Source organism: Ciconia boyciana, chromosome 6, assembly GCF_034638445.1.
Source record: "Ciconia boyciana chromosome 6, ASM3463844v1, whole genome shotgun sequence".
In the NCBI taxonomy this organism is placed as follows: Eukaryota; Metazoa; Chordata; class Aves; order Ciconiiformes; family Ciconiidae; genus Ciconia; species Ciconia boyciana.
This window is the reverse complement of record NC_132939.1, coordinates 17,211,079-17,235,992: the sequence shown is the minus strand read 5'-3', so window position 1 is coordinate 17,235,992 and position 24,914 is coordinate 17,211,079. Positions and strand designations below refer to the sequence as shown.

Below are 24,914 nucleotides of genomic sequence, written 5' to 3'. Positions count from 1 at the left end.
GAATTATTGTAACAAATCCTGTGACTAAAAACCATGTAACGGCTATTTTATTCTGCCAGTGATTGCTTCTGCACTTCAGAGCCTGTTTAGAATGGCCACATAATTAAAATAGTTAACATTTTCTTTTAAATTAGAGGGGGACTTCTCACATACTTACATGATGCCTAACTTGCACTGACATATATAAGGAGTTGAGTGCCCAAACGCTGTATGTATTTTAGCCTGTTATTTATTGTCTTAAACACTGTTTTCAGACCCTTAAGTGCTCTGTTCTTTGTGGTGAATTACTGCAAGCATGTGTAACATTCTCCATGCTATGTACATTTTATAACATCTCTAGTTTATGTATTTTTTTCCCTGAAATAGGCACTACCATTTGTTCTTAACTTTTATCTCTTTTGAGCTTTAAGCATCATGTACAACAGGGTTATGTCCTGAATTTTTTAGGAAAAAACATTGTCTTTGTCCCTCTGAATTTCGTATGCACTCTCTGGCACCTTAACCCCTCAAACTCCTGATTGTAAACACCGTAGATCTTGCTACTGAATATAGTTTTGGCCATTTGCCGCAGTTCTGGATGTTGCCAGTGGGCAGCAGATCACAAATGGAGATTCGGTGCTCTAAAGTTTTATAGCAATGCTAGATAACGAGAGAACCAGCAATTAAGCAACAGTATGTTTTATCTGCAGTGTATTCTGTGCAGCTCAGAACATCAGTTTTCAGTCTGTTATCCTTCAGTGGATTAGATTATATTAGCTTGCATTAGATTGAATTGAGAACTGTTGCTTTGTGTCAGTCCTGGGCATGATTTTAATGTTACATAAAGGTTTTTTAACCAAAAAAATTGTACCAGTGGTAAGATACTGATTCAGGCATGGTGCTGGTTCCTGTGTTTGGACAGAGGAGACCATTACCTGTGTACCCAGGATTTAGAAAAAGATTCTCTTCTGCTTGGCAAGCTTGCTTAAAAGTCAGGTCCTGCTAACAGTCTCTGGCTTTACTGTGTTCTGTCACAGCCTACTGGCATTTATCTGGTGGCCTGGAATTTGTAAAGCTGTGCCTATGGGATTGCTGATTACACTGGGAAGAGAAGGCAGTCCAAAGCTAGCTGGAATAGTGTCTGCTGTCATTTGGGAATTTGCTTTATTAAGGCATCCCACTTACTCCCTTGGCTGTTGATACTGAACAGAAGTAGAAATTGAGAGCCGGTCTCTAAGCTGATTTACTGTCCTTGAAACTGGATGTTTATTCCAGTTTGGAATATAGAGTTTCCTATTTATGTCTACAAGCTTTTCTTCCTTCTTTTTTTCAGACGATACCAATGTCTGCTGCTCTGTGCATGGCTCTCATCCTTGCCATCTGTGTCTGTCACTCTCCAGCCCAAGTGTCATCTCCCCTAGCTATGTATTTCAAGCTCGCTGTCTCACAGAGAGCTGAGTAACCTTTTGCCACAAAGGCTTCAAAGCAAGGAAGTGCAAACTGCCCTCTTTGTCCACTACATCCTCTCAGATTAGCAGCTTCTGTTTGATGTTGTCCAAGTATGAAAGAAGCAGCTTTTCCCTGGAAGCTATAGAATTGCCTACATTCATAATTTCTGAAGTCGCAGCATGCAGCAGGTTGCCTGTAAATCCAGTGAACAGCTTAGCTGGGAGAAGTCTGTTTAGCATAAAATTAGTGGCAACTGAGTGCTTCAGCAGAAACAAGTAGCCAAGGCAAAAAAAAAAAAAAAGTGATAATGAGAAAGAAGTTCCAAACCTCTAGAGAGCTAATTACCTGTGTCAGCTAAAGTAAATCAAAAGGATTCGATATGTGATGACCTGAAGATGAACACACCCCACATAATTAAAGATGATGTATAAGTAGCTAGAACCAAGGAGATTTTATAGAAATTACTGCATGCAGCTGCTTCAAATATTTTTGTACTTTGTTTTTCCTAATATTTGCCAGTGTTGCTTTAACACAGTAGCTGATGTGCCATCTAACATGAATTTGGGGGGAAAAAATTATTCTATTTTTATGGCTTTTGAATTGAGAAAATACTGTGAGGTAGGTTAGGATATGATAATGCAGTTCTGTGTTTTCTTTAGTCCTTTTGTTACAATGTGTTGCGTGTTTGTCCTTAAGCAAGGTGTTCAGTGCATTTGGAAGGGATAAGGATTTCCAGTAAGTTTTGAGAGTTAATGACAATTTTTCACATGTTGATAACGGTCTTCTAGAGCCCTAAATACCAGTAACAGCAGTGGTAACTTGTAGATCTTATTTAGATTTGGACAAAAAACTTTTGAGGGGTGTTTGTGGTTAACTTTGCTTTCATGACATTCAGTATCCTTGGGATCAAGTTTATTACAGACTATTAGCCTAGAATGGTATCAGCTGATAGTAGACTGGCTGTTGAGATTTCCCTGTCAGTAACAGGAGCGGAGACCCACACACATAATGCCTTGTTTGTAAGGGACTTTATCATGGACTGACATGAGCTGGTGGCCACCACTACAGGACACATAAAAGAATCATTTGCTTCTGGTTTTTGTTCCTCTTTTGCAACTGATTGCTATGGACCTCATGCTCTCTGATTCTGAGAACACAGTGGATTATTTGGAAATATCATCTTGAAGCCAGTATTGGTCCTGGAAGATGCCACATTAATCTAGCTGTTTCTGGGCCATTTCCTGAAATATTGAACTTAAGCATTGCATCTGCTTGCTTGTGATTGCCAACTTTCTTCTTTGGTCGCTGCATGATTTTAGGAGCTGATGCTTCATAAGTTACCAGAGCTAGAGATGAGCAGAAATCTGAGATCTCGCTAACAAGTCAGGCTAAATAAAGCCTTGCTTGCTAGTCATAGTGATTTACACGATATTGGTCCTTTGTCCTAGAGAAGCATTTTTTTTGTGTGTTGGTCAAGAACTGATCTCAGACCTTAGATCAGTGTAAATTTTAAAGCTGCTCTGCTGTGCTAATCTCTTATTGCGTCATTTTGGAGCTGTTAATTGATCATAATTTTGAATGTTTAACTCATTTTGTTTGCGGATTTCTAAACCTTTTTCTGGCAGACTATTTCTCAGTGTCACTAGTTGATGTGGGGAGTGGTTTTGGGGAAGCAAAGGGATTGGAAGGCAAAAGAAGCTGTTTCTTTTTTGTGTCTTTTGTGTGCAGTGATGCCGTGAAAAGCAAGGGCTGGAAAGGGTGAGAGTGTGACTGTTCCTGTTCCCCTCTGTACCTGCCAGGCATTCATATTTGAGGAATATGATGCAGAAGCAGAGCCCCATCTGCTTATGTTCCCCCTTGCATGAGATAATTCCTTAAAGAAGGGGCCTTACATAAATAGCTTTGCTGACCTGTGTTTCTGTGTATGTTCCATATCATGTCTGTGGGTGTGTTGTTAACTGCTGCACAGAAAAGGAAAAGCAAGAAATCAAGGTAGTGCTAGAGCTGGAGAAACTAAGCACTCCCTTTAGTTGTATGCAGGTCATTATTTCTAAGCAAGGCTTAGCATCTTCACAAAACTTGGACCAAGATAACTTCAGAAGTTACCCCAAAATGAAGCTTAATTCCTCTTCATGTTGAACTTGATGGCAGAAATCCCCCAGATGGTGGAGGGAACAAGATTGGACTACATGGTGATGGCTTGCAGGCTGTGAAATTTCAAGTCCACACGAGCATAGGTATTTTTTCTGTCCGAAAGGATCCTGATACTCTGCTGGGGGGAAAAAGCTGCTATTCTGTTTTGACTTGAAGTGGTGTCTTGGGAGAGGAAAACAGTATTGGCAGCAGCTTCCTTTGCTTTGAGCATTATGTCTGTATACTCCCTAGAGAACTCATTAATTTTTAAGGCTGTGGCAGCAATAGGCTAAATGGATACAGTAGTGATACACTGATGGTTTGAGGTGCTGCATTCATCCTTTTGGGATAACCAGTTCTGCTCCCTTCAGTGATAAGAGCACCCCAAGATCAATGGGGCAATTTAACCTGAGCAGGCGGCTGTTTAGCAAACAGGAAGATGCTATTTGGTACAATGGTAGAAACAAGAAAACTGTTCTCTTTCTAGAGCATCGTCTGCTCTCTCATTGAATCCTTCTTAAGATCAATTTACCACGCTAATAAACTCAGTCTGTTTGTAGAAAGGGAGGAATTATGCAAGAAGGTCAGGCTCACCATGGTTTATGCTGGGGAGACAACAGTGTGTGAAAGGCAAGGTTCTGAGTTACAGTATGATTTCTAATCAGTAATTGCTAGTCAGGATGAGTGTCTTGATTGTTGACTTACAGGGTCTTAACGTTGTGAATGGATAAACTTTTCAAACCTTGGTACATTAAGGGTGGTCATGTTTCACATACATGAATATATGGCTCTTTAGTAGCTTGTAGAGTCCAAATACTTAATACAATTAAGTAAAATTAAGACAATACTGTCTTAATATGGGAAGTTTTAGACAGGGTAGGCAGCTCCTGAGTCCTGATCTAGGACCTGAGTTGTTATACCCAGCTTATTCTGTAAGAAAAGTCGTAACAGACTGCCGCTGCCTTTTGAGCTACAGCACTGGACTCCGGAAGAAACATACTGTTTTTTCCATGGGTAACCAGTGCTGAGCTGGCAGAGCCCAAGCAGGGGAGGCTGTGGCATGGCCCTGGCGCCCTGGTACCATTTTGCTGTCACCTGGACACACAGCCACAATACATGGGGCGGGATAAAAGGAGGATCCTCCCATGCCCCACTGCCAGTTGGCTGGGGTTCACAAGTGGGACAGACCTGGCTACAGCCAAGGCCTGAGGCACTCTGAAGGCTGTTCTTGGGCACATGTGCACCTCTGTGAAGGTAACAGAAATATTGAAGGATACAGAGTGGGGTATCACAGGGCATTTAGGGGCACCAGTGCCTGGACCTCAGGACAATGAAGGATGGAAGCAGTCAGCAGATAGGCCTTCATTTGGTACTGAAACTACTTACTGCCTTTATTTTGACCTTACCATCCTTACTTTTAACCTTGCTGGCCTTACTTTAGTACTGAGACTACTTACTGCAGACTTGGATGGTCATGAAGTGCCTCTGTCCGCTCCGTCCACGCTCTTAACACTGTCTAATGCTGCTTTCCATCCCCACTACTGCAATCCATTTCCAAGAATTAGAAGTCAGAGGCATGCACTTTGCTCCAGCTGATGAGGTTAGAGCTCCAAATTTGATACTATATGTTTTCTAACCGAAGAAACAATGCCAAGATACTGTGAAAAAAACATCAAGGGGAGAGTAATGCTCCATCTAATGCAAAGTATATTCTGTGTGCAAAGCTCTCATATATTGTATATTTCATCATGTTTGGAAGTTTATAGTGCTTATCTTCCTGACCCTGGACTGTAGATGTTATCAGCCCTGTGATGGAAGCAGGATCAAGCTCTCTATGTGCTTTAATGCCCATTGATATAAATGAGTACTTGGACACTGGTAATCCCTCATTCTTTGGGGGGATGCTAACCACCCATATGTCCCAGTGAGATCAGAGTCAAGGGCATTTACCACCTCCAGGATTCAGCCTTAAACACCTGCCAAAATGTTCTCTGCTTTTGGAACTTGAAATGGTCAAATGGTCCCAAGCTTGCTTTTTATTTTTTTTTTTTTTTGGTATTTTCAGATTAAAACATGAAATTCAATCTCCCCTGATACTAACACTTTCTCCCCACCTCCTTCCCAGAATCTGTCTTCCTGGAATGGAACCCTGTATATCATGTTTCAGTAAGTTTCAGGATTGTTTTACTAACATATAATTACAGATTTATAATGTAAATCCTGACACAACCTTAACTAACCTATTGCAAATGTGACACTATTAATTAAGGACTCTCTAGGGTGCAGTATGCTCCTTGGTGGATTAGCTTCCTGGAAATTTAATGGCAGTTTGCAAATTGGCATCCACTTTTGGTTTTAGTCTATCTCTTGCTACTATACAAAGCATTTTGATTCTGATAATGTGAGAGATTCCATTTTACTTTGTTTTACTTTCATCTCTGTTAAAAAACTCTGTTTCACCCTTCTGCTGTACTTCAGGCAGAAGGATGAGTCAGCTGGGGAGATCCTGGAGAAACGGTACAAAGACACATTGCTTTGTGTCCAGTTAGTCTTCTAGAAATTAAGCAGGATATTCGTGCCCAGCCCTCAGTAATCAGTTGAATTCCTATCCCACCTGTTGGTGAAGCTCAGTTAAGTTCAGAAAAGGCACCTGAGACTTATGTGTAATTTTAGCTTTATTTCTGCCCAGTAATTTTATGGGGGTTGAGATAAGCATTATAGGGTGCTGTGGGATTTACTTTGTTCTTGGAACATCTGGAGGCTAGATTATTTTGCTTTATCTCAGAAAAATGTTGATTTGTTTTTATTTGTGGGATGCTACAATATTCTGTACTACTTACAGTTTATCCATATAACATCACTGTGCAATAACTTCCTAAACAACTTCACGTACAGACGTATTCATTCTGGAATAACTATTCTTAAAATACTCATCCTACTATACTATGACATAACTTGTACCTGTAGACAAGTTAATAAAAGTTTAATAATTTTGGGGAGGTCTAATTTTAAGAACCAAACTGGCCTATATAGAAGAAATTCTTTTGTGTAGAATTGCTTGCCTAAAATGTCGTCTTTTGTAAAGATCAGCATTTATTTAGCTATTATATACTACCTTTAAAAGTGTGCCACTCTAAAAATTACCATTTTGTTTTCAAGTTGTTGGTTGCCAAATACTTTCCAGCCACTTCATTTAAATACTTAAGTCAGAACTAATCTTTCTATCTTTCATGTAAAAACCTGTCTGTTTATCTCTCTCTTTTTTAAATTTTTTTTTTTAAAGAGAGTGGGTCCTTTAAAATGCTTCACTGTAAAAGGACTGTCTCTTTTCAAGCAATTTTATAGATTCAAAATATGCACCCCTCCAATCTAGCATTAACCATGAAAATAGCTTAATTTTTTTAAATTTTAGAATACTACTGAAGACAAAAGCTTACTTAGTGATGACATATATTCTGTGTATTCTACTTGTGGATGTACCTGACTTATGCTTTTTGAACTCTACAAATGCTGGGAACCATGAAAATGTTGGCTACCTTTACTCATGCCATATGCTTTGCTAGTATGATGCTTGCTCATAAGCTGATCAGGCTGTTTTGATGGAGACTCAATGCTGAGAGATCATGAATCCACACTAATATTTAATGGCAAAATGGTCTTCAGAGCGATACTGCATGTGAGAGCAGGAAAAAAAGATTCCAAAATGAAATAGAGCTCTGCAACATCCTTATGAATGCATGAAGGCTGTGCTCTGAGCTTGCTGGATCATCTTGAGTAACCCTATCAATCCCACTTATGGCATGAAACAAAGGAATAACAAGTAGATTCTGGGCTCCTTCAGATAGCCAGTTCCTGCAAAGGATAAAATGAGGTGAGGCAGTTAGGATCTCCAGCGTGAACATAATAATCAGTGGAATGGGGGTAGGAATGTGTCCAGTTCTTTCAAAGTTAGGCTGGTATCGGGAGATTTATAGTTCACTTCAAAAAAAAATCCCCATGTGAATGAGTTTGATGCAAGTTCTTAATGTGAACTTAAACCATCTAGCAAAAGCGGCTCTAAGTATCTCTCCATAATGTCTCCACAAACCGTTTGACAAGCTCTCTGGACATATGTTGAATTCAGAATTACAGCACTTGCATTTATATGTGGCCTGTGATCTGTTTCTGGTCTTGGTTACTCATGACCTGTACTCTGGCTCACCCAGAAGCATACAAACATTTTCTTACCTGAATCAACTTAGAATTTCATGAGCAGTGCTGTGCTACTTGCATTGGGATTCATGTGAGTGGGAAGGGGCATTATATCATTTTAATCCAGCGGTTAGCTTAAGGGGTAAAGGAAGGGGGAAGTGATGGCTGTGCAGAGATGGGAATGCACAGCTGAGTACAGTTGGTAGAAGGGCGAAGGGCTGTGTGGCAGGACAGTAACTCCTTTTTCATATCAAATTTCTTTGACGCAGCTGCGGTGTATATCACATGGGGTAGTGCTAATGGCCAGAAGGTATTTACCCCCTCTTAGAAAGATGACCTTGAAAGCCTTACATGGATTTTGGTAGGGTTGCGAGACTGGACTCAAAACTGTGCACTCTGTGGATCTGGTATTCCTAATACTCATAAGAGTCCTAGGAAGAAGAATGTAGTAATTTTGATGCTTGCTGTTGTGCTTCATGAAATCCAGTGGGAGGGAATTATCCTTACTGCCCGAAGACTGAGAGCTGAGGAGGATATTGTGACCGCTTGTAGTGGCTGGCTCTGTAGCACGGTTTTTGTATGTTATGTGGGAGGCTTAGGTTTCATCAGAGCAGAGAATTTAATTTCCCCGTTTCACTGAGGTTAGATTTTTACAGGAATGTAGCTGTGTACCTTGCAGAATCTCCAGGAGAGCGGAGCTGATTTGTGTTGAGACAGATCTCCCACACGGCTGTGAAAACAAGTGCACAAATTCTGAGTGGCTGGGTGTAAATCTGAAGTAACTGTCATGGAGATTGATGTTCTCTCTAGGAGTTAATCTAGATTTACATCAGGGTAACTGTGACCAGAATCTCTCAGGATTCATCTTAGCTAGACTTTAGTAGCTCACTAAATTAATTGCTAATTAGCTTGAGATGGTTGATTATTGTGGATGCTTCCCACATATTTCTTGTCGCTTACCATCATAGAATTTAAAGACAGAGCTCCACTAGATCAGACCAGATCTTACCTATTCTGAACTTCTACTTCTCAAAAGCTGTTCCATTTGGCTAGAACTAACACACTGAGCGCAGTCAGCAGACATTACACCAAAGCACTGCAGTCCTCAGGAATCCAAACTTGTGTGCTTCTGGGACAAATCCAGCAGAGACATGGCAGCCCGTATTGCCTAAGGCACTTAAAATAAGGAAGGGGTTAGAAGAGGTCCTACAAGGCAGTCCCAGACTGCCCTTGAAGGTTGGCCTTGCCAGTTTCCAGTGGAGTGGGGCAGCATGAGACTTCTCCTTGGCATAAATACAGTAGTCAATGTTAAGTGGGTTCACCACTGCGATATCTAAGAAACAGCGTGAGCTACCTCCCCTCAAAGCACTTCTTCCCATGTGTCAGAAAGCAATTGAATTGGTGCTTTGTTAATTCTATATAAAGCAGGTTGTAACATGAAGTATGTCATGGTAAAATACTAATTTGCAGCATCCAGGGGCATTTGGAGGGGAAATGGCCAGAGTCACTCCTTTAAGGTCGGGCAACATTGAGGCACCTGGAAATTCTGCGTATCTCCCTTCCTCTTCAGATTTCATCCTCAACATTACACTAAAAAGGCACGCCTTGTATGTTTTGTATGGTTTGAATGAAATTGGGATGCCAGAAGGATGGGATCAGTGTGATCCTGCTGCAGTCTGGGCAAGGAGGTCTTATGACAGCCTTACGTGAAAACTAAATTCAGGTTCTGCTCCAACTTTCTCCAGAATGGAGGCAGAGAAGGACAGTTAAAGCAAGCCAACTGAGAACCTCTAATGCCCTTGAAGATAGTAAAAGGATCCATGTTGGGGTTGAAAGCAAAACTAAATTAGGCTTCTATTCAATAAAAGGTCCATATTCTTAAAATAAACATTTTGTTAGGTCCCACCAAAAAATGTGTCTAAGCAGCATGAATCTAAGATATCACCCTTGTCTTTACAGATGTGCTTAACAACCTTCCAGTTCTTGGGCTTCACTTTGAACTGATCTGTCTCCTAACAGCTTGTAGTTTAAATTGGGAAGGCCTGGTCATACTGGCTGATGAACATGCAATGAAGATGTAAAAATACAATAAACTGGTGATCATCTTTCTTGCCTGCATGAGAAAGTAAAGGCATTGTGCCAAGCAAATATGCGCATTAGATGACTAACAGAGCTCCCACACTGTCAGTGTAGGCAGGGAATATGCAACGCAGCCACATATGTGTCTCAGAACCATACTGGGTGCTTTTTATTCCTAATGTTTGGTTTTGTTTTTAAATAAGAGTTCAGATCCTTGAGCAGGATGTTTATCTCTATGCACAGAAAACACTATTGGTCATAGTTTTTAATATACAGTCAAGTTTTTAAAACTACCAGCTGATATATCTATCGTGAGTGACATCAGAATTTCAAGTAATTGCTATAATTGTTCACTAGGATAGCCATGCATATCATGTTTTATTATCTGAGTTTACCTTTTTTAAAAAATGGCTGGAAAAAAACTGTTGTTTTTTCCAGTGGGAATGTTGTTGGAAAGTTTTGTATTTAACTGCCCTGATTGAGGTTTGATCTCTCTTTGATAAAATTGGTGTGAGGTTTTGACAAAATTAGTATGCTGTAACAAAGGAGTGGATTTCTGTTTGATACTTGCTTATCCATAGTTTTAAAATATACGTGCAGATACTACTGAGCTGAACACCCAGGGAAGTTCTGTAAATCCCTGTAAGCAGAGTGCAGTTCAACTTTGCATTTAATCTAGCAGTGAGCTTCCACTGAAGATGATTCCCTTTTCACTCCTCCAATGATGACTAATCCACCCCCCAAATTAATTAGTTTTCCATCAATTCTGCAAGCTGAAGCAGCAGCCTTGTTGCTGCATGGATAGATAAGATAGATGGATATGATGCAATAGAGGAGAGTGAGCAGGATGAAACAAATCCCTCTCTCAGCAGCAGTGGAAGGTTAGATCATCTTAAGTGCAACATGAAGCTAACCTGAGGTGTTGGTTGTTTGGATGGTAGTCTCATTTAAATTCCTCAAGAAATAAGGACTCACGGAGGTAAGAACTCTGCAAACACAGAATGGGAAAGAATCTTGTGAGCTGAATCTTAAAAATGGAGACACTGGAAACCAAAGACAAAATCCCAGACCACCCAGTTACAGTTCTGTGGCCTGACAACCAGATCATCAATTATTCAATGGACAGACCTCAGTTGCTCCCAGAGCTAAAATTTTTCCAAGTTTATCACACTTTTCACTGGCTTATCTCATAAGCATACAGTATTTCAGAAAGCAGACTTCCAGAGTACAGGTAGAGAAAGGCAGAAGTCTTTAGACTCTTTCCAGGACTCTCTTTCATTGACAGTGGCAGAATCTGTCAATATCCTTTTAGCACTGAATAACTTTCTGTCTGATGACAAACTAATTTTTAGGAGTTCAAGAAGCAATGAAGCTGTATTTCCCTTACAGAACTACTTTGTAGCCTGTGTAATATGGATTGGTCTCTTATTTCCTCTATTTTAAACACTTGCTTCTTTTTTCTTAATCTCTGTGAAAGTTGGCATCTAGATCCCTCATCCCAGTTACTGTATCTTTACCAGCAAAAATTGCTATTATGTGGACTAGCAGTTACAAGGGGTTGCATGGGATGACTGGGAAGAGTCCACAGATAGTCTGCATTATATAAACTGTGCCTTCCACTCAGCTGGTTAATTAAACTTGGTTTTCAGATCCCAAGACAGAAACCACTTATGCACACACTTTATTTTAATAACATGTTTCTGTTCCTCTGTCCCAGGAGACTTGGCCCTGTCTTAGGTTTGTCCATTCTTAAGATGGAGAAAAGGGAATATAAGGACAAAAGGTTGGAGAGCGTGTGGCTGTGTGTAGTCCTTTTTCAGGCAAATACTTTTGTCTGATCTGGCGTTGTAGATGGAGTGAGGGAACATCTTACAACACAACATCGCTACAGATTGCCTGAATGATGTGTTCTTTGGAATAGATTCTACGTCCTTCCCAGAACAGGCAAAAAGTGTACAGTGGCAATACACCATTTTATCATTTTGTGTTCTGCCCTCTGGATTTGTGTTCACCATTCTGTGATGATGCTCCTGCACATTAACCTGCTTTGCTGCTCTGTCAATGCCAGAGTATATATCCAGATAATTGTGTGCACAATTTCTGCTTGCATCTGGGCAGACTATGCCAGTGTTTTCAGCAAAAATTAACCTGGTAGCTTAAAAACATGGGTTTTTGCTCATACAGAGTACAAGATAAGGTCACTCTTGCTTCCATGAAGTAGTCTGAATGTGCTGCTGAGTACTTGCTACCAGAAGTTTTGCAATTGCTTATCAGTCCTCTGTGACACATCCTCTAGCAGTTTCACAGAGAGCAAAACAAAGTGCTGAAATCTTCTCTTAACTCGGAGCCTGATTTTGCTGGCACTTACACACATGAGTAAGTGCTTCTGTGACTAGTTTTAGCTGCTCATGTCAGTATTACGAAGGACACACAAGAGTTTTAAAAGCAAGGTTATGCAGTTGTATTGCCTTTATTGTTTAAGGTGACTAGCTTTCTGTAAAACTATTCTGCCTTCAAGGTTTTCCTCATAGTTATGGGCACATGGCAGCATTTTTCTTCTATATCAGTGTAAAGTAGGTGTAAAATGCTACCAAATCTGAGTATTGTTTTCACATCAGTTTTGCGCTGATAATAACTGCAAGATGTAAGATAACTGAGAATAAGGCTGTGTGCATTTTGAGAGACAGGAGTGATTCTTACGTCTCCTTGCTTTAGTGGTATTTTCTTCTGATCGTTCACATGCCATTAGAGAGACAGAAAGATGGAGCATGTTAGGCAACAGATGGGCTTATTTCCTTCAACAGTTTAAAACTACACTTGTCCCTAAGTTACATGGTAGGGGAAACAGGAAGCAGAGGAGGAACACTTGAATTTAGAGGCAGTGTAGAGAAAGGGATTAAGTGTGAAGTCTGGCAAGGCAACTGTACTGAAGGCAGACTACAACAGTTGCATATAGCTTAAGAAGAGGTACCTCTTTCTTTCTAGATGCTACAAGGGCCTAGAGGTACAGGCCTTGTGCCTACAGCTTCAGCATTAATTCTTATTCATTTGACCTCTCTGGAAACGTCATGATACCCAGTTCTTGCACAGCAGTGTGTGTAAAGAAAACTGTTTTACACCAGCATTTAAATATTGTGGTGGACTGCAGGCACTAAGGAAGGTCAAAGAACAGCATTTGGGGCTGCTGTCATTGCAAATAGCTTTATGCTAAAAACGGAGATGTGTGGTCAAGCCACCTTGTGTCAGCTAAACCACAGTAACTGTGTATACACTCTTAGTCTGCTTTTGCAAAAGCGGTAGGCACTTCTTGCTTGAATTTATCAATGTTGTCTTCTGTTTGCATTGGACTGAGTGCATGCAGAGTCAATTACACCTCCATTTAACAGAAGTAATAACTTTATATACTGGGGCAACCTGTTCAGATACTGGAGCCCTTTGTGTCAAGACAAGGTAACTTAAGGACAGCTGTATAGAGAGGCATAGCATCTCTTATTAGACCACCTGGTGTAGTTTGGGCACATAGTTTGGCCTTCAGTACTGAGTCAAGAGGCACCAATTCCTTTTTTCCAGTGGCAATACCTTATGAAATCCATTTACTTCTTGGTTCTGTACCTCACGGACATGCTGCTGGAGTGAAACAAGTCCATTGTGAAGCCTGTTTCTTGGGAACCATTGCCCAGAGCTGGTGATTATGTGATCGCCAGAAGTTTCAGAGGAGCAATGGGGGTGCTGGTGGTGGACTCAGAACTATCCACACCATCTTTTTATGGTGCTTGTTAGTTGTTTTGAATGGCACCTGCTCTGTAAAAGAAGGTTGACTCCCCTTGGGACTTGCCTGCAAGGCATCTTTTCTGTGTTTGAGCTTTGACTTAAGCAAACACATCAGAAAACAAACTTAAAAACATCTAGCTGAAAATAATTGGTTGTCATTTTTTCCTGTGAGGGAGGGAGAGATGTTTCTAAGTGGCTATAAAAGCATAAATACCATCTGTATGCTTCATGCCTGATTTTTCTGGTTTTAAGAATAACTTTTAGATTCTGTTTTGACACACACTGTGTACACAGACAGTATTTCTTATTCTTGGACCTACATAGTTCCTCTTTACTATGTTTGTATTACAAGTGAAAGATACATGTGTATCCAGGCCTCTACAGCAAGTTTCCTCCCTTGACTTAGTAGTCCCTTGTCCTGGGTAGCAGAGGATTGCTTAATACTAAGATGTGCTATGTTGGTTGAGGTGATTTTTTTGAGGAGTGCCTAACACATGACTCTGCTGACTTGCTTTTACCTGGATGCTGTCTTGTTGTATCCTGGTGTCTCCTAAGAATGTGACTTGCTTTTAAATATGTTTTTCTTTAACATGCAGATGTGCTTATCTATATGCAGTGGTCACCTCATGTCCCAGTGTCAGAGGTGAAGTCTGGGTATCTAGGTGGTCTTTGAATTATTAGCACGTTCAAAACTGGAAAGATCGGTTTCTAGTGAAATGAACTCTCTGTGATTTCAACAGGACCTCTGTAGGAGAAGGTACTTTCTGGATTTAGCCCTTTATACTCTTGTTCTTCAGGATACTTCTTGATTGGGTTTGTGATGCAAAGTGTGTTGGCATCAATAGAAAGAGTTGTATTGGTTTCTGTGGGCTTTGGATGAGACTGTGGATGAACTGGCTTGATGTTCAGAGTGCAAGGTGCTTTAGAAGTAGATGACAAATCATACAAGCCTTGGAGGCAGAGTACTGTATCATCTGGACAAAGAATACATCTCTGGCCCCTCCCTTAGCAGAATTTGTAGAGAAAGAAAAAGTCCTTGCAGTTTGTTAGAGCTGAATTTCTTGCTACATGTCTGCATGTTTTTGCTATGCTTTGAGTGGCATGTTGGACACAGTCTCTCAGGCTATGATGGACTGTCTGTTTCCAAGTTATGTATTCAGTTAGCCCCATGGTGTGGTAGGTATGACACATTTAGCAGTCCTTCACAAATAAGTAGTAAGGGTCTCTGTCTTGTACTCACAGACCTTTAAGTACTCTCTGAGATTTTAATGAAATTGGCTGTTATGATTTCAGCTTTTTCCATATGGAGCAGATGGCTCCTAAGGGAGTTTAGCTTATGTATGGCCCCTTTTTCCTTAAATACTAAAAGACTTTATGGTACATACCCTTTGGACACCTGGAAGGCTTCAGGTAGATCCCAGTTCCTACATGCAGGCAATAAGCAAAAGCAAGTGAATCAGTAACAACAAAGGAATATGCTTCATCTCCTTTCCATGCTTTCCCCCACCCCACAGATCAGTGGCTTGATACTTCCTTTCTGGATGAATATCACATCATGGTCTTTTAGAGTTTATTTTCAAGAAAAATTGTGTGTAAAGGCCCTGAATGATTCTTGGACAGCTAATAGTGTTAAAGCTTAGATTTTTCACTTATTTTTTAGGATTCTAGTGCATAAAGGATGTAAATGATAATCCCAGAGGACCATCTGTCCTGGAGCAGACATTAGGACTGAGCTACTATGTGACTGAAAGGACTGAGTGCATGTCAGATGGTAAGTAAGGCAAGGAAGATCAGATGTATCATACTGTCACTTCACTACAGATGAAAAACGGTCATACACTCTTTCAGAACTTGTCCTAATCGTCTTGGAGAATGAAAGTAACAAGGAACAAGGGGAGAAAAAAAAAAAGGAAAAATCATTGCAGATTCTAAATGTTTTGCAAAGCCCAGTTAGCATGGAAGGTACTTTTTGCTAGATCTTTTTGTAATGGACTATATCTTTTAATCTAGCTGTGGTTCTCACATAATGCAAAGAGTCCGTTTTACCTCCATTACCTACTTGATGTCTATAAAGCTCATTTTAACTAGGATTTCTAAGGAAGCCTAAAGCATTGAGCTTTTGTCTCCTAAAAGCTCTTTAGAAAGTCCTTTTAAATTGAGTCCATAGCTGTCTCAAACATGTTTTTTATTTATTTGTGGTAAGAAGTAAGTAAATTAGTTTTGTTTAATCATCAAGGAAGTAGGTGTTTTCAGGTCATTCTGGACTTGGTTCTAAGCATATTCTGTCTCTTACCAGAAAGTGTTTCCTATATGCACAATGAGGAATCTTAGAGCTACTGGACTTTCAATCATGCATCTGGTGTAGATAAACCTTTTTTCTTTTTATTAGTTAGAAAGCTGATCTATTTACCTTCTGGTTACAACCTAAACGTGCCTTTATGATGCACTGGACCAGCCTTTCATACCACCTTGCAGGTATAGATGTCTTGCAGACTATTGCAGTCTGTGGTTGTTTTTACGGTACAGAAGCCAGTTCAGCTGCTGCGGGTGTGCCTTTGGACTCAACTCCATGCTGCGAAGGAGGCCCAGCTTATGGAAAGTGGGTGCTGAAAGAGCCTTTATTAGGGAGCGTTTGGAGTGCAAAAACATGTTCTGTATGCGAACAAGCTGTAAGGTGAATGGGTTCATTCCACCTGCTGTATGCTTTACTTCTGAAAAGCCCTTTATGAGCTGTGACCTTTTATTGCTTATATAAGAATCCTGAGAAACTTCAGGTAGCCTACAAATAGTTCTCCTGGGTGTTCACATTGTCTTTACAGATTAGATATAAGTGGTCAGCTTTGGCCAGGTGATACTCAATGCTTGCCACTGATTTGATGGCGGAAAGGATGCACTTTCCTTTCTATAAGCTCAGAGAGTCATGCTAGTGTTCTTTACAGGCTTTGTGTTATACCGTCTTGTCCAGATCCTTTGAGGCCAGTGTTAAACCTAGGCCATAAAACATCAGTATTATTTACTTTTATATTGAGGTGGTGTGTAGGTGTGCCAAATAATTGGAAGCCTCGTTATGTGAGGACATGTACAAACATGCAGTAAATGGCAAACATGCACTTTTTGCCTCAAAGCACTTAGTCTTGATAGTTTAGCATAAGTAAAAACATATTGTATGTTACCTGATCTTTATAGTCACAAACTATATTAATTTCAAAGCAAGATGTAAATGCAATTCTACTGGTTGTACAAAATAGTGAATTCAGAAATCACTTTGCAGAGTTTATCAGATTTATCCCTGCATTGAAATTTGCAGTAAAACGTAGTTAAAAGTATGGAGTTAAACCATGAGTGAATTTGATCCATCCACCAACATAGAAACCACACACACCACCTATTTTTAGCTGAGTAGTTTAAAAACAAAAACATCTATGTAGTATAAATCTGGTATATGATGCTTACGGATTCTGAGTATATTCAGAAGTCTTTCACATTTCACTTCCTATTTCCTGTCCACCAATATGGCTGCTTTGGGGGGAAATGTGTGAATGGTTCTGGTAGAGTAATGCTTTTTTTTTTCTTTTTTCTTGCCTTTCCCCCCAGTTCATATGGGACTTCACTTCTTCCCCTTTTGTTTTCACTTAGGCTTTGACACTGCCGTAAGAGAAGTGTTCCCCTCTTTATTTGCTTCTCCTCATCTCCATTGAATTCTTCTTGGCCAAAATATCATGTGTTCATGTACATAGTCTGCAGGTTGTTCATCAGAAAGATCTTTAATTCAGCAGTGGTAATGGCTTACTCTTTATATGTGGGCAATACAAAGGCAAGTTTTTGAAACAGTTTTGTTTTTATTGCAGAAAAGCTTAGCCTGGGAAAACCTGATGTGGGAGGGGAGAAAGAAAAGATCGACAATCATTTATCATGTGACATCAAAGTGGAATAGTTCCAACAAAAAAACCTGGTGGTAAAGCTTTCTAGCTGAATGTGAGCTGAAGGTCATGCATTTGCCTTCGTGTTAACATAATAATGTCAGCATGGAAGCATTGGTGAAGTACCATGGAAGAAAGTCTGTTTGTATAGCTGCTTCTGGCAAGCATGCTTGCTGAAAAGGCCTCAGTCTGAGGTGGCTGAACAGACTGGTTTTGGCACAAGAAGCAAAGACAATTAGAATGTATCAATGATAGTAATTTGACTCAGGAAATGGTGTATGAAGTGCAAATCCATGTCTTCAAAGTTGGCGGAAGATGCTCCAATAAATGTTTGAAGTAAAAGTCGTTGTCCAGGCATTGTCATAGGACTGTAGACTGGCCCCTATTTCAAGTTTGGCTAAGAAAAAGGTATCATTCTGTTCAGCTGTCACAAACACACTAATAAAATTCAACATTGCAGAAAATGCTATGTAGAATGTGGCTGAAGGTTTCCAGTGTTTTACTGCCTAAGTTGAGCAATCAATAAAACACATACAAAGAAAATATTGTCATTTTCATTGCAGGGCATGTGAGCTAATGAGACACTTCTAATGCATTGCTTGGTTAGGGTAGGTTGGAGGGCAAATGTTAAACCAGCGTTCACTTTCAAATTCTGAAAAATGTCTTGGGGAAACTGTTAGGATGTGTTTGTGCCAGCCAATGAAAAGGGATGGTGAAACCATAAAATGATGGACTAGATTGAAAAATGGTCATTTTAAGTAACCAGGAGTCTATTTATTTCACAGAACTGCCTCATGTTAGATTTTGTATTTGCTTGCATCCAACATAGCGCATGAAGCAAAAAGTGTGCAGAGTGAAATAAAACTGGATGGTGTTCCTGGAGGCTTGAAAAGTTTTGCTGTAGCTGTGAGACACAGCCATGAGCTGCTGGGGTGCAGGTGGAAAACAGGGTACAGATAAAAGAGGTCACATGAGTCTGTGGGGATGAGCAAAATTAATGTGCTATTTTTGAAGGAGTGTGCACTTGGGTTGACAGTTTGAAGTTGAGGTCTTTCAGTTAAATCTTTGTTAAAGCAAGTTTCTTCTGCAGTGTGTACACAAAACTCAACACTGTAGAAAATTAAACTGTAGAAAATCTCAGTCCATCTCTGAACAGCATCTAAGAATCAGAGAGATTATTAAAATGAGGCAGTTTGCAGTGCCAAGGGGCACTGCATCTACAGGTTTGCATCTACAGGGACCCTGATTTCGACATAGAGTTAAGTTAAAAAACAGTCTGTTCTTTTTGACAAGTATCTGTTTGGTAGATTATCATGTGTCAGTTTTAGTTATATGGTCCTTATTGCTTTAGTACAGTTTCTTTCAGGGTTATATAAGACAATTTGCCTTCAAGGAACTTTACTTTAAGAAAGGTATTGGCTATCTGCAATACATGAGAGAGTAATTGTTGTTTTGTGTGGGCCAGATTGTAATCCCTGTTTCATTTGGTGGTGTTGCACAAATACTCCTGATGACTTCAGGGAGATTTCTTACAAAAAGAAGAGTGAAGTGAATAAGGAAGCGTTAGTCTGGCTCTGTGTGGTTTATACTGCTTCTGTTTGAGAAATAAAATATAGCAATATACTCTCAGTGGAAAGAATACTTTTCTGGGAACATAGCGGAAGGAAGAAGAGATTGTTTTCTTTACTTAACGGTTTGACAAATAAAAGGTGAGAGACCATTCATTTAACATTGAGCTTTCATTACATGGACATTCCATGATTTCACTGTAGTATTTACAAACAGTAGTCAGCATTTCTAATGAATGCTTGATTCAGAAAGAGATTTGTGCTTATGAAATGTTTGTATAGTAACATGAACAGAGTTTGTCTAACCATATGCTTGCATGTGGAATGCAAATAGAACCATGAAAAAAGCCACTCTGACTTTGGCATGAAAAATCCCACCCGTTTTCTTGTAAGGTTGTTTTTCTTCCTGTTCCATTACAAATCATGAAGAAGTGGCATTCACAGCACACTAGGTAAAAGTAGTGAAAATGTCAATTGCAACAACAAGGAGAATCAAAAGAAATGTAACCATGGTTAGAAAGTTTAGCATTTACCAACGGATTAAATAGGTGGGTAACATGCATTTATCATGTGTTTATGGGTAACATGGGTAAATACTGATAGCAAAATTTTGTCTTTGTCAAGATCTTAAAGGAAGAGCAATGACTTGGAAGGTAATGTTTGGAAGATGTGTTTTGTGTTGCATACCTTTATGAAGGGCTGGACAAGTTCTTAGGCATTTTTTTTAAAAATTCTTCTTGTACTTGATCCTTTCTCAAGCTGGACAGGTAGCAAGTGAGTCGACTTGATGCTCTTCCTTCTGTCCTGTGCATAAAACAGTTTTCTTGCCTCGTACCAAGTACGGGGTATAACTCTGGTAAACTGGCATTTGTAACTTAGAGACTTGAACCTGTTGACGCTGTCCCCCAATGTATGCTTGTTCCTCTGCCAGCTCCATTAGCCCAGCATAGCAGTCACAATATCAAGGATATCTTTTTGTTTAATACCAAAGACACTACTCTGTTATTCAGACTGGGATTTTATGAGGCATTTAAGGAAACTGATTATTTGTTTTCTGCTGAAGGTCCAGTGGAAGTTGGAATCCTTTGGTCACCTTTCAGGCATCCTGCATGAAGACACAACAGAATCCATTTTCTGGCACGTCTCTGGGTCTCCGTATCACTAAGTGACTTTCTAGGTCACCGTGGAGAGATTGCAATTGATCACGTCACTGTAACTAGAAAACTGTGAAGCTGGCTGGTCTCTGGCAATGCTGACAGTTTGGTATTGGTGGAGTATGCATTTTCAAATTATGAACGGCTACAAGGGTTTATTTTGAACTTCAAAAGGCCTAGCAGGCCACATCAACTGGATGAGAGCATACAGGTTTCTGCAGACAGCAGTTTGTAGTGGTGTGTTGTGGTGTGTGCTGTCATCTTCAACCTACCAGCCCAAGTAAAAGATATACACAGGCTGATCTAGCACAGTGTTTTGGTGCAAAGCTCCAGCTTGTGATTTGGGTTTCCACAGCAAGGTATTCTAACCACTATGCTGCTGCTTCCCCAGCAGCTGTGAGTTTTTCCTGGATTTCCACAAGGATGTACATCTGTGTTCCTCCAGGTGCATTCCACCCTGCCTCTTTCTTTCCCAGATAAACACTGCATTTCCAGTTGCAGTGGCAGAGTGGTTTGGGTTTTTTTTTTCCAAATTGATAAGATGAAGCTGCCTCTTGTTTGCTTGATAACGCTGTACTGTGCTTGCAATGAAAAAATAACCAAATTAAGTGGAATGCACCTGAGTTTGGGCTCACATATTCATTTGACCACACCAATTATTTGTTTTGGTTTCAGTCTTTGGACTTTAATACAAGAATGTCACTTGAAAAGTTTAAAGATTCATCAAGAATCATGAGCATATCTTGACAGCACATTGAGGCATACTTAATACGGTATGACCCAGGAGTGCTAGCAGAAGTAGGCAGCTGTATTTCAAAGGTGGATCACAGAGTTTGTTTTTTAAGACAGTTTCTGGCACTCCCTAGGAAGACTGGGATCCTAAGTCCAAGGTAAAAGTATATTCTACTATGTCTTTACTAGTATACAGGCAGCAAAATAGTGTCTCTGGGCTGTCACTCTTCTCCAAGTATTATTCAGGACTGTTCTGTCAGTCTTTCTTTCACCATTTATATTAGGATAGTCTTCCCCTCATGTGCTCTTGCCTGTCTGTAGCTCCCACCTTTTAAGCTTGATCTTCAACAGTAGGGACTGTCACAGAAGATACATCTGACCATGTGCTTTATCTGTGTTAGAGTGAGATCTGGGTGGCATCATCCTTCTGTCTTTTTTCCTGGTTTCTGATGAAGGAAATGTGGGCATATGGACCCGAGGAGAGCAACAGCAAACTCCAGTTACAACCCTGCTCTGGATGGTCGTAGGGGGGAAGAATCATGGTTGTAGTTTGTTCCTGCTGTGCAGTTGGATGTAGCTGTGCAGTTAAATGTAGCAGCCTATGCACATGCACCATGACAAAAAAACAGGTGGGACACGGTGGGATATTCCCTGAAATGGCATTTCTTGGCTTGGCATGTCTACCTCTAAGGCCATGTTCCACCCTTGTGGGAGCTGACAGAACTGGGGTTTTATTAGGCCCTGGCTAGTTCTGTAATATTTCCCTACATGGGACTTTCTCAGGTTTTGTGCAGGTGCAAATATCATAAACATTGCTGCGGTTTAAGACCTAGAATGTTGGGCTGTCCTCAGACTTCCCAGTTTGTAGTGCTTGATGTTCTCACAACTGCACCTGTGTTTCCTTAATTGTGAGTGACAAACAGACATGCATTTGTGTGCTGTATTCACAGACGCAGAATTAAAGGAAGCAAAAGCATATGGTAGGCAGCAGTTTGAAAAGCATGCCAGTCTCGGTTTTAAAAGCAACTGTGCAGTATTGTCTCATTGTCTTTCAGTGTGAAATAGATTCCATATTTTTAAGCCACTTTTGAAAATGGAACTAAGGCCCATCCTTTGAAAAACTATTAAAATTGTTTCAGCAGAACTAGGGTTCTATCTGGCTGGATTGGGGATTTTGAAAATTTCCCTAGACCTTTTGAAAATCTGGCCTCTTGATGCCCTAAATCATTTAGGGATGAGGTACCCACCGTCATGTTTCCTACTAGAAAAATGAATCAAAGTCCATGTCTGATTTCTGCAGCTTTGCCTTTGAAAATTTCCATTAAGAGCTGACAGTGGCAATTGGGAAATGACAATCGCAGAAAGGTTTAACTAGATTTTTTCCTGCTTCAGAGTTTAGAGCAAGGTAGAGCGAGCAGAGGAGAGAGAGGGAAGACCCTCTACCCTAACTCTGAGGTTACTTAATCCCCAAGAGGAAGGAAGTTTTCAGTGTACTGCAGTTCTTGCATATGCTGCCTTGTTTGATTTGAGCTGCTGCCAGACGCTGTTTTTAGTCTCCACTCAATCCTTCTGCCAGGCTTTCACACTCCTCCTCCTCCTGTGGGCTTCTCTATTATGGCCTTGTATTTATTTTCCTTCTTTCATCTCTTCTCTCATCAGATATCCTCATTTCCATTATTCTCAAACATACTCACACCTTCTTTTGTCACTTTTGTCACCTTTATTTTATCTTCTCCTTTCTCTGCTTCTTGCTGCTAGTCTAGTTGTCTAGTTTAACTTTCATCTTTCATGTTACCTGATGAGTGTGGTTTTGTAGAACCTGGTTTAATGTCATAGAACAGACATTTTAGAGGTCAAAAGTACCAAAGGACCTGTTTCAGGGATGTGGGATCCAAAATGGTGCAGTGTTTTGAACTGGGCACGTACCAAATTTTGTTCATGCCTCATGGTCACTGTTTGGGTTGGTGGACTAATGGGTTGGTTAATGGACAAACTAATAACATATCTACATGCTGAAATAAGCTGAAAATCAGCCTGGTAAAAATGCTAGTCATTTTTGAGGACAGAACCTTGCTGACATATCTGTTTGCAACAGTCTTATAAACTGGTTTTTTAGCTGAAGTAAACCACCCTTTGGAAGTCTAGTGTCTGTCATCATAGTATCTCAAACCTCTACTGCTTTTGGAAATCATGCTTTCTAGACCTCTGCCTTACCAGTTTGCAGATTGAGGTTTCATGCTTTCCTTATGTCTGGCGGTGACATCTCTGTCACCATGGGAAAATGCAAGAAACCTCAATGAGAAAACTATTTCAATAAAGATAGCATTAAGAAGAGGGTGGGAGGGGAATACCATCCCCAAGAATTAGAGGTTTTAATGATGGAATATTTTCTTCATTGCATCACAGTTCCCTCTCAGAAAAGAAGTCTTGGGAACCTGAGACTTGCTTTATCTTTGTGCATCTTCTTATCTCTTTCCACCTACTCATAATCTCTGATCTTTGTTAATCTGGATCTGCTCTGCATGTTCACAGGGAAAAGTTCTTAAAGGAGAGAGGAGAGACCGCAAGGACTGAGAAGTTAGCAAAGCTGATGGAGAGCAGGGATTGAGTCATGCTCAACCGTAGAAAGGCAGTGAGGAGCAGTCTCCCAGCCCTGCTGCCTGAGAAGAGTTGTCAGAGCAGAGGTGATCATGACATGGTCTCACCTGGTTGTTAGGTTTGCAGCTGCAGTTGTGTTGGACTAGGAAATCTGGGTGAATGCAACCTGGGAGTTCCCCGTGGCCCTTTCACCACAAAATGCGCCTTCCAGTTGAGATCTGGCTATGTTGCAAAAAAGAGCCATATTCAAGCATGTTATTGAGAGAAAGGACAGGAAGGGGAGTCTGTCTGGGTGAACCTTAGGAGCATTCAGAGTGGAACTGAGGAGCTTCAGCTCTCAGATTTAGTGGAGAAAGGAGAGATTCTGGCACTCTGTGAGAAGAACTTTTGGGAGGACAGAAGAGGAGTTGAGTAAATATTCATAGAATCGTAGAATTGTTTAGGTTGGAAAAAACCTTTAGGATCATCAAGTCCAACCGTTAACCTAGCACTGCCAAGTCCACTGCTAAACCATGTCCCTAAGCACCACATCTACACTTTTAAATACCTCCAGGGATGGTGACTCAACCGCTTCCACAGGCAGCCTGTTCCAATGCTTGACAACCCTTTTGGTGAAGAAAGGTATTGACACATTTGACTTTTTTGGGGTCATTTTAGCAACATCCGTCAAGCTTCCTTTAAAAATACCCAGCCAGCTATGGCTTAACTGTGAATATTTTCCATAATTACTTCCCAGCTTAAGGAATTGGCATTTTAATTTCACAAACAAATCGACCAGCTTATTAGATTCGTCCACCCACTCATGGAAATGGAAACCCAATAGATTGAGTTTCTTCTCATGTGCTTTGCCATCATAGCTTTCTGGTTTCATCTAAGCTTTAAATAGTCTATTCGGTTCAGGTTTTATGTTGCACTGTATTCTATATAATTTCATCCCTGAAATTGCACCCACCACTACGATATGTGCTAGCACTGGGTTGTTAGACTGTTCTCACCATGGGATCTGAATGCCTCTTCACTGTAGTCTATTTGGCTTCTTGCGTGCTGCACCTCATGCTGTGGCAGCAAGCTGCCTGGATATTACTATATTGTGGTTCTTTGCACCTACCAAAGAGCATGAACGCTTATCAGGTGTCCTTAATAACATGAATCTGGCATTGCTTTATTTTCAACTCAGCTGTTTAGCTAAAAGAATGTGTTGTTTAAAAGAAAAAAGCAATTTCACCTGAAAGTAAATGGCCAAATGGAATTTTATTTAGTGCTTACAATAGAGGCCATTTGCTGTTGATGATTGCCATCATGGCACGCTTTAAGTGAGAACAAACATACTACCCCCCTCC

General features: G+C 40.4%; 1 protein-coding gene across 8 annotated transcripts in view; it reads left to right on the top strand.

Moving 5' to 3' along the window:
- PTPN5 (protein tyrosine phosphatase non-receptor type 5) overlaps positions 1-24,914 on the top strand; it is an 89,454-nt gene that overhangs the window by 9,524 nt on the left and 55,016 nt on the right. For 5 of the 8 annotated variants that reach the window (XM_072865723.1, XM_072865724.1, XM_072865722.1 and 2 more), the window contains one exon: positions 15,263-15,373. The exons of the other annotated variants lie outside the window; for them this stretch is intronic. In XM_072865723.1, coding sequence (XP_072721824.1) covers positions 15,364-15,373 — 10 coding nt within the window. In that variant the 5' untranslated portion in view covers positions 15,263-15,363. The remainder of the gene's footprint in view (positions 1-15,262; positions 15,374-24,914) is intronic. 8 annotated transcript variants of the gene reach the window in all.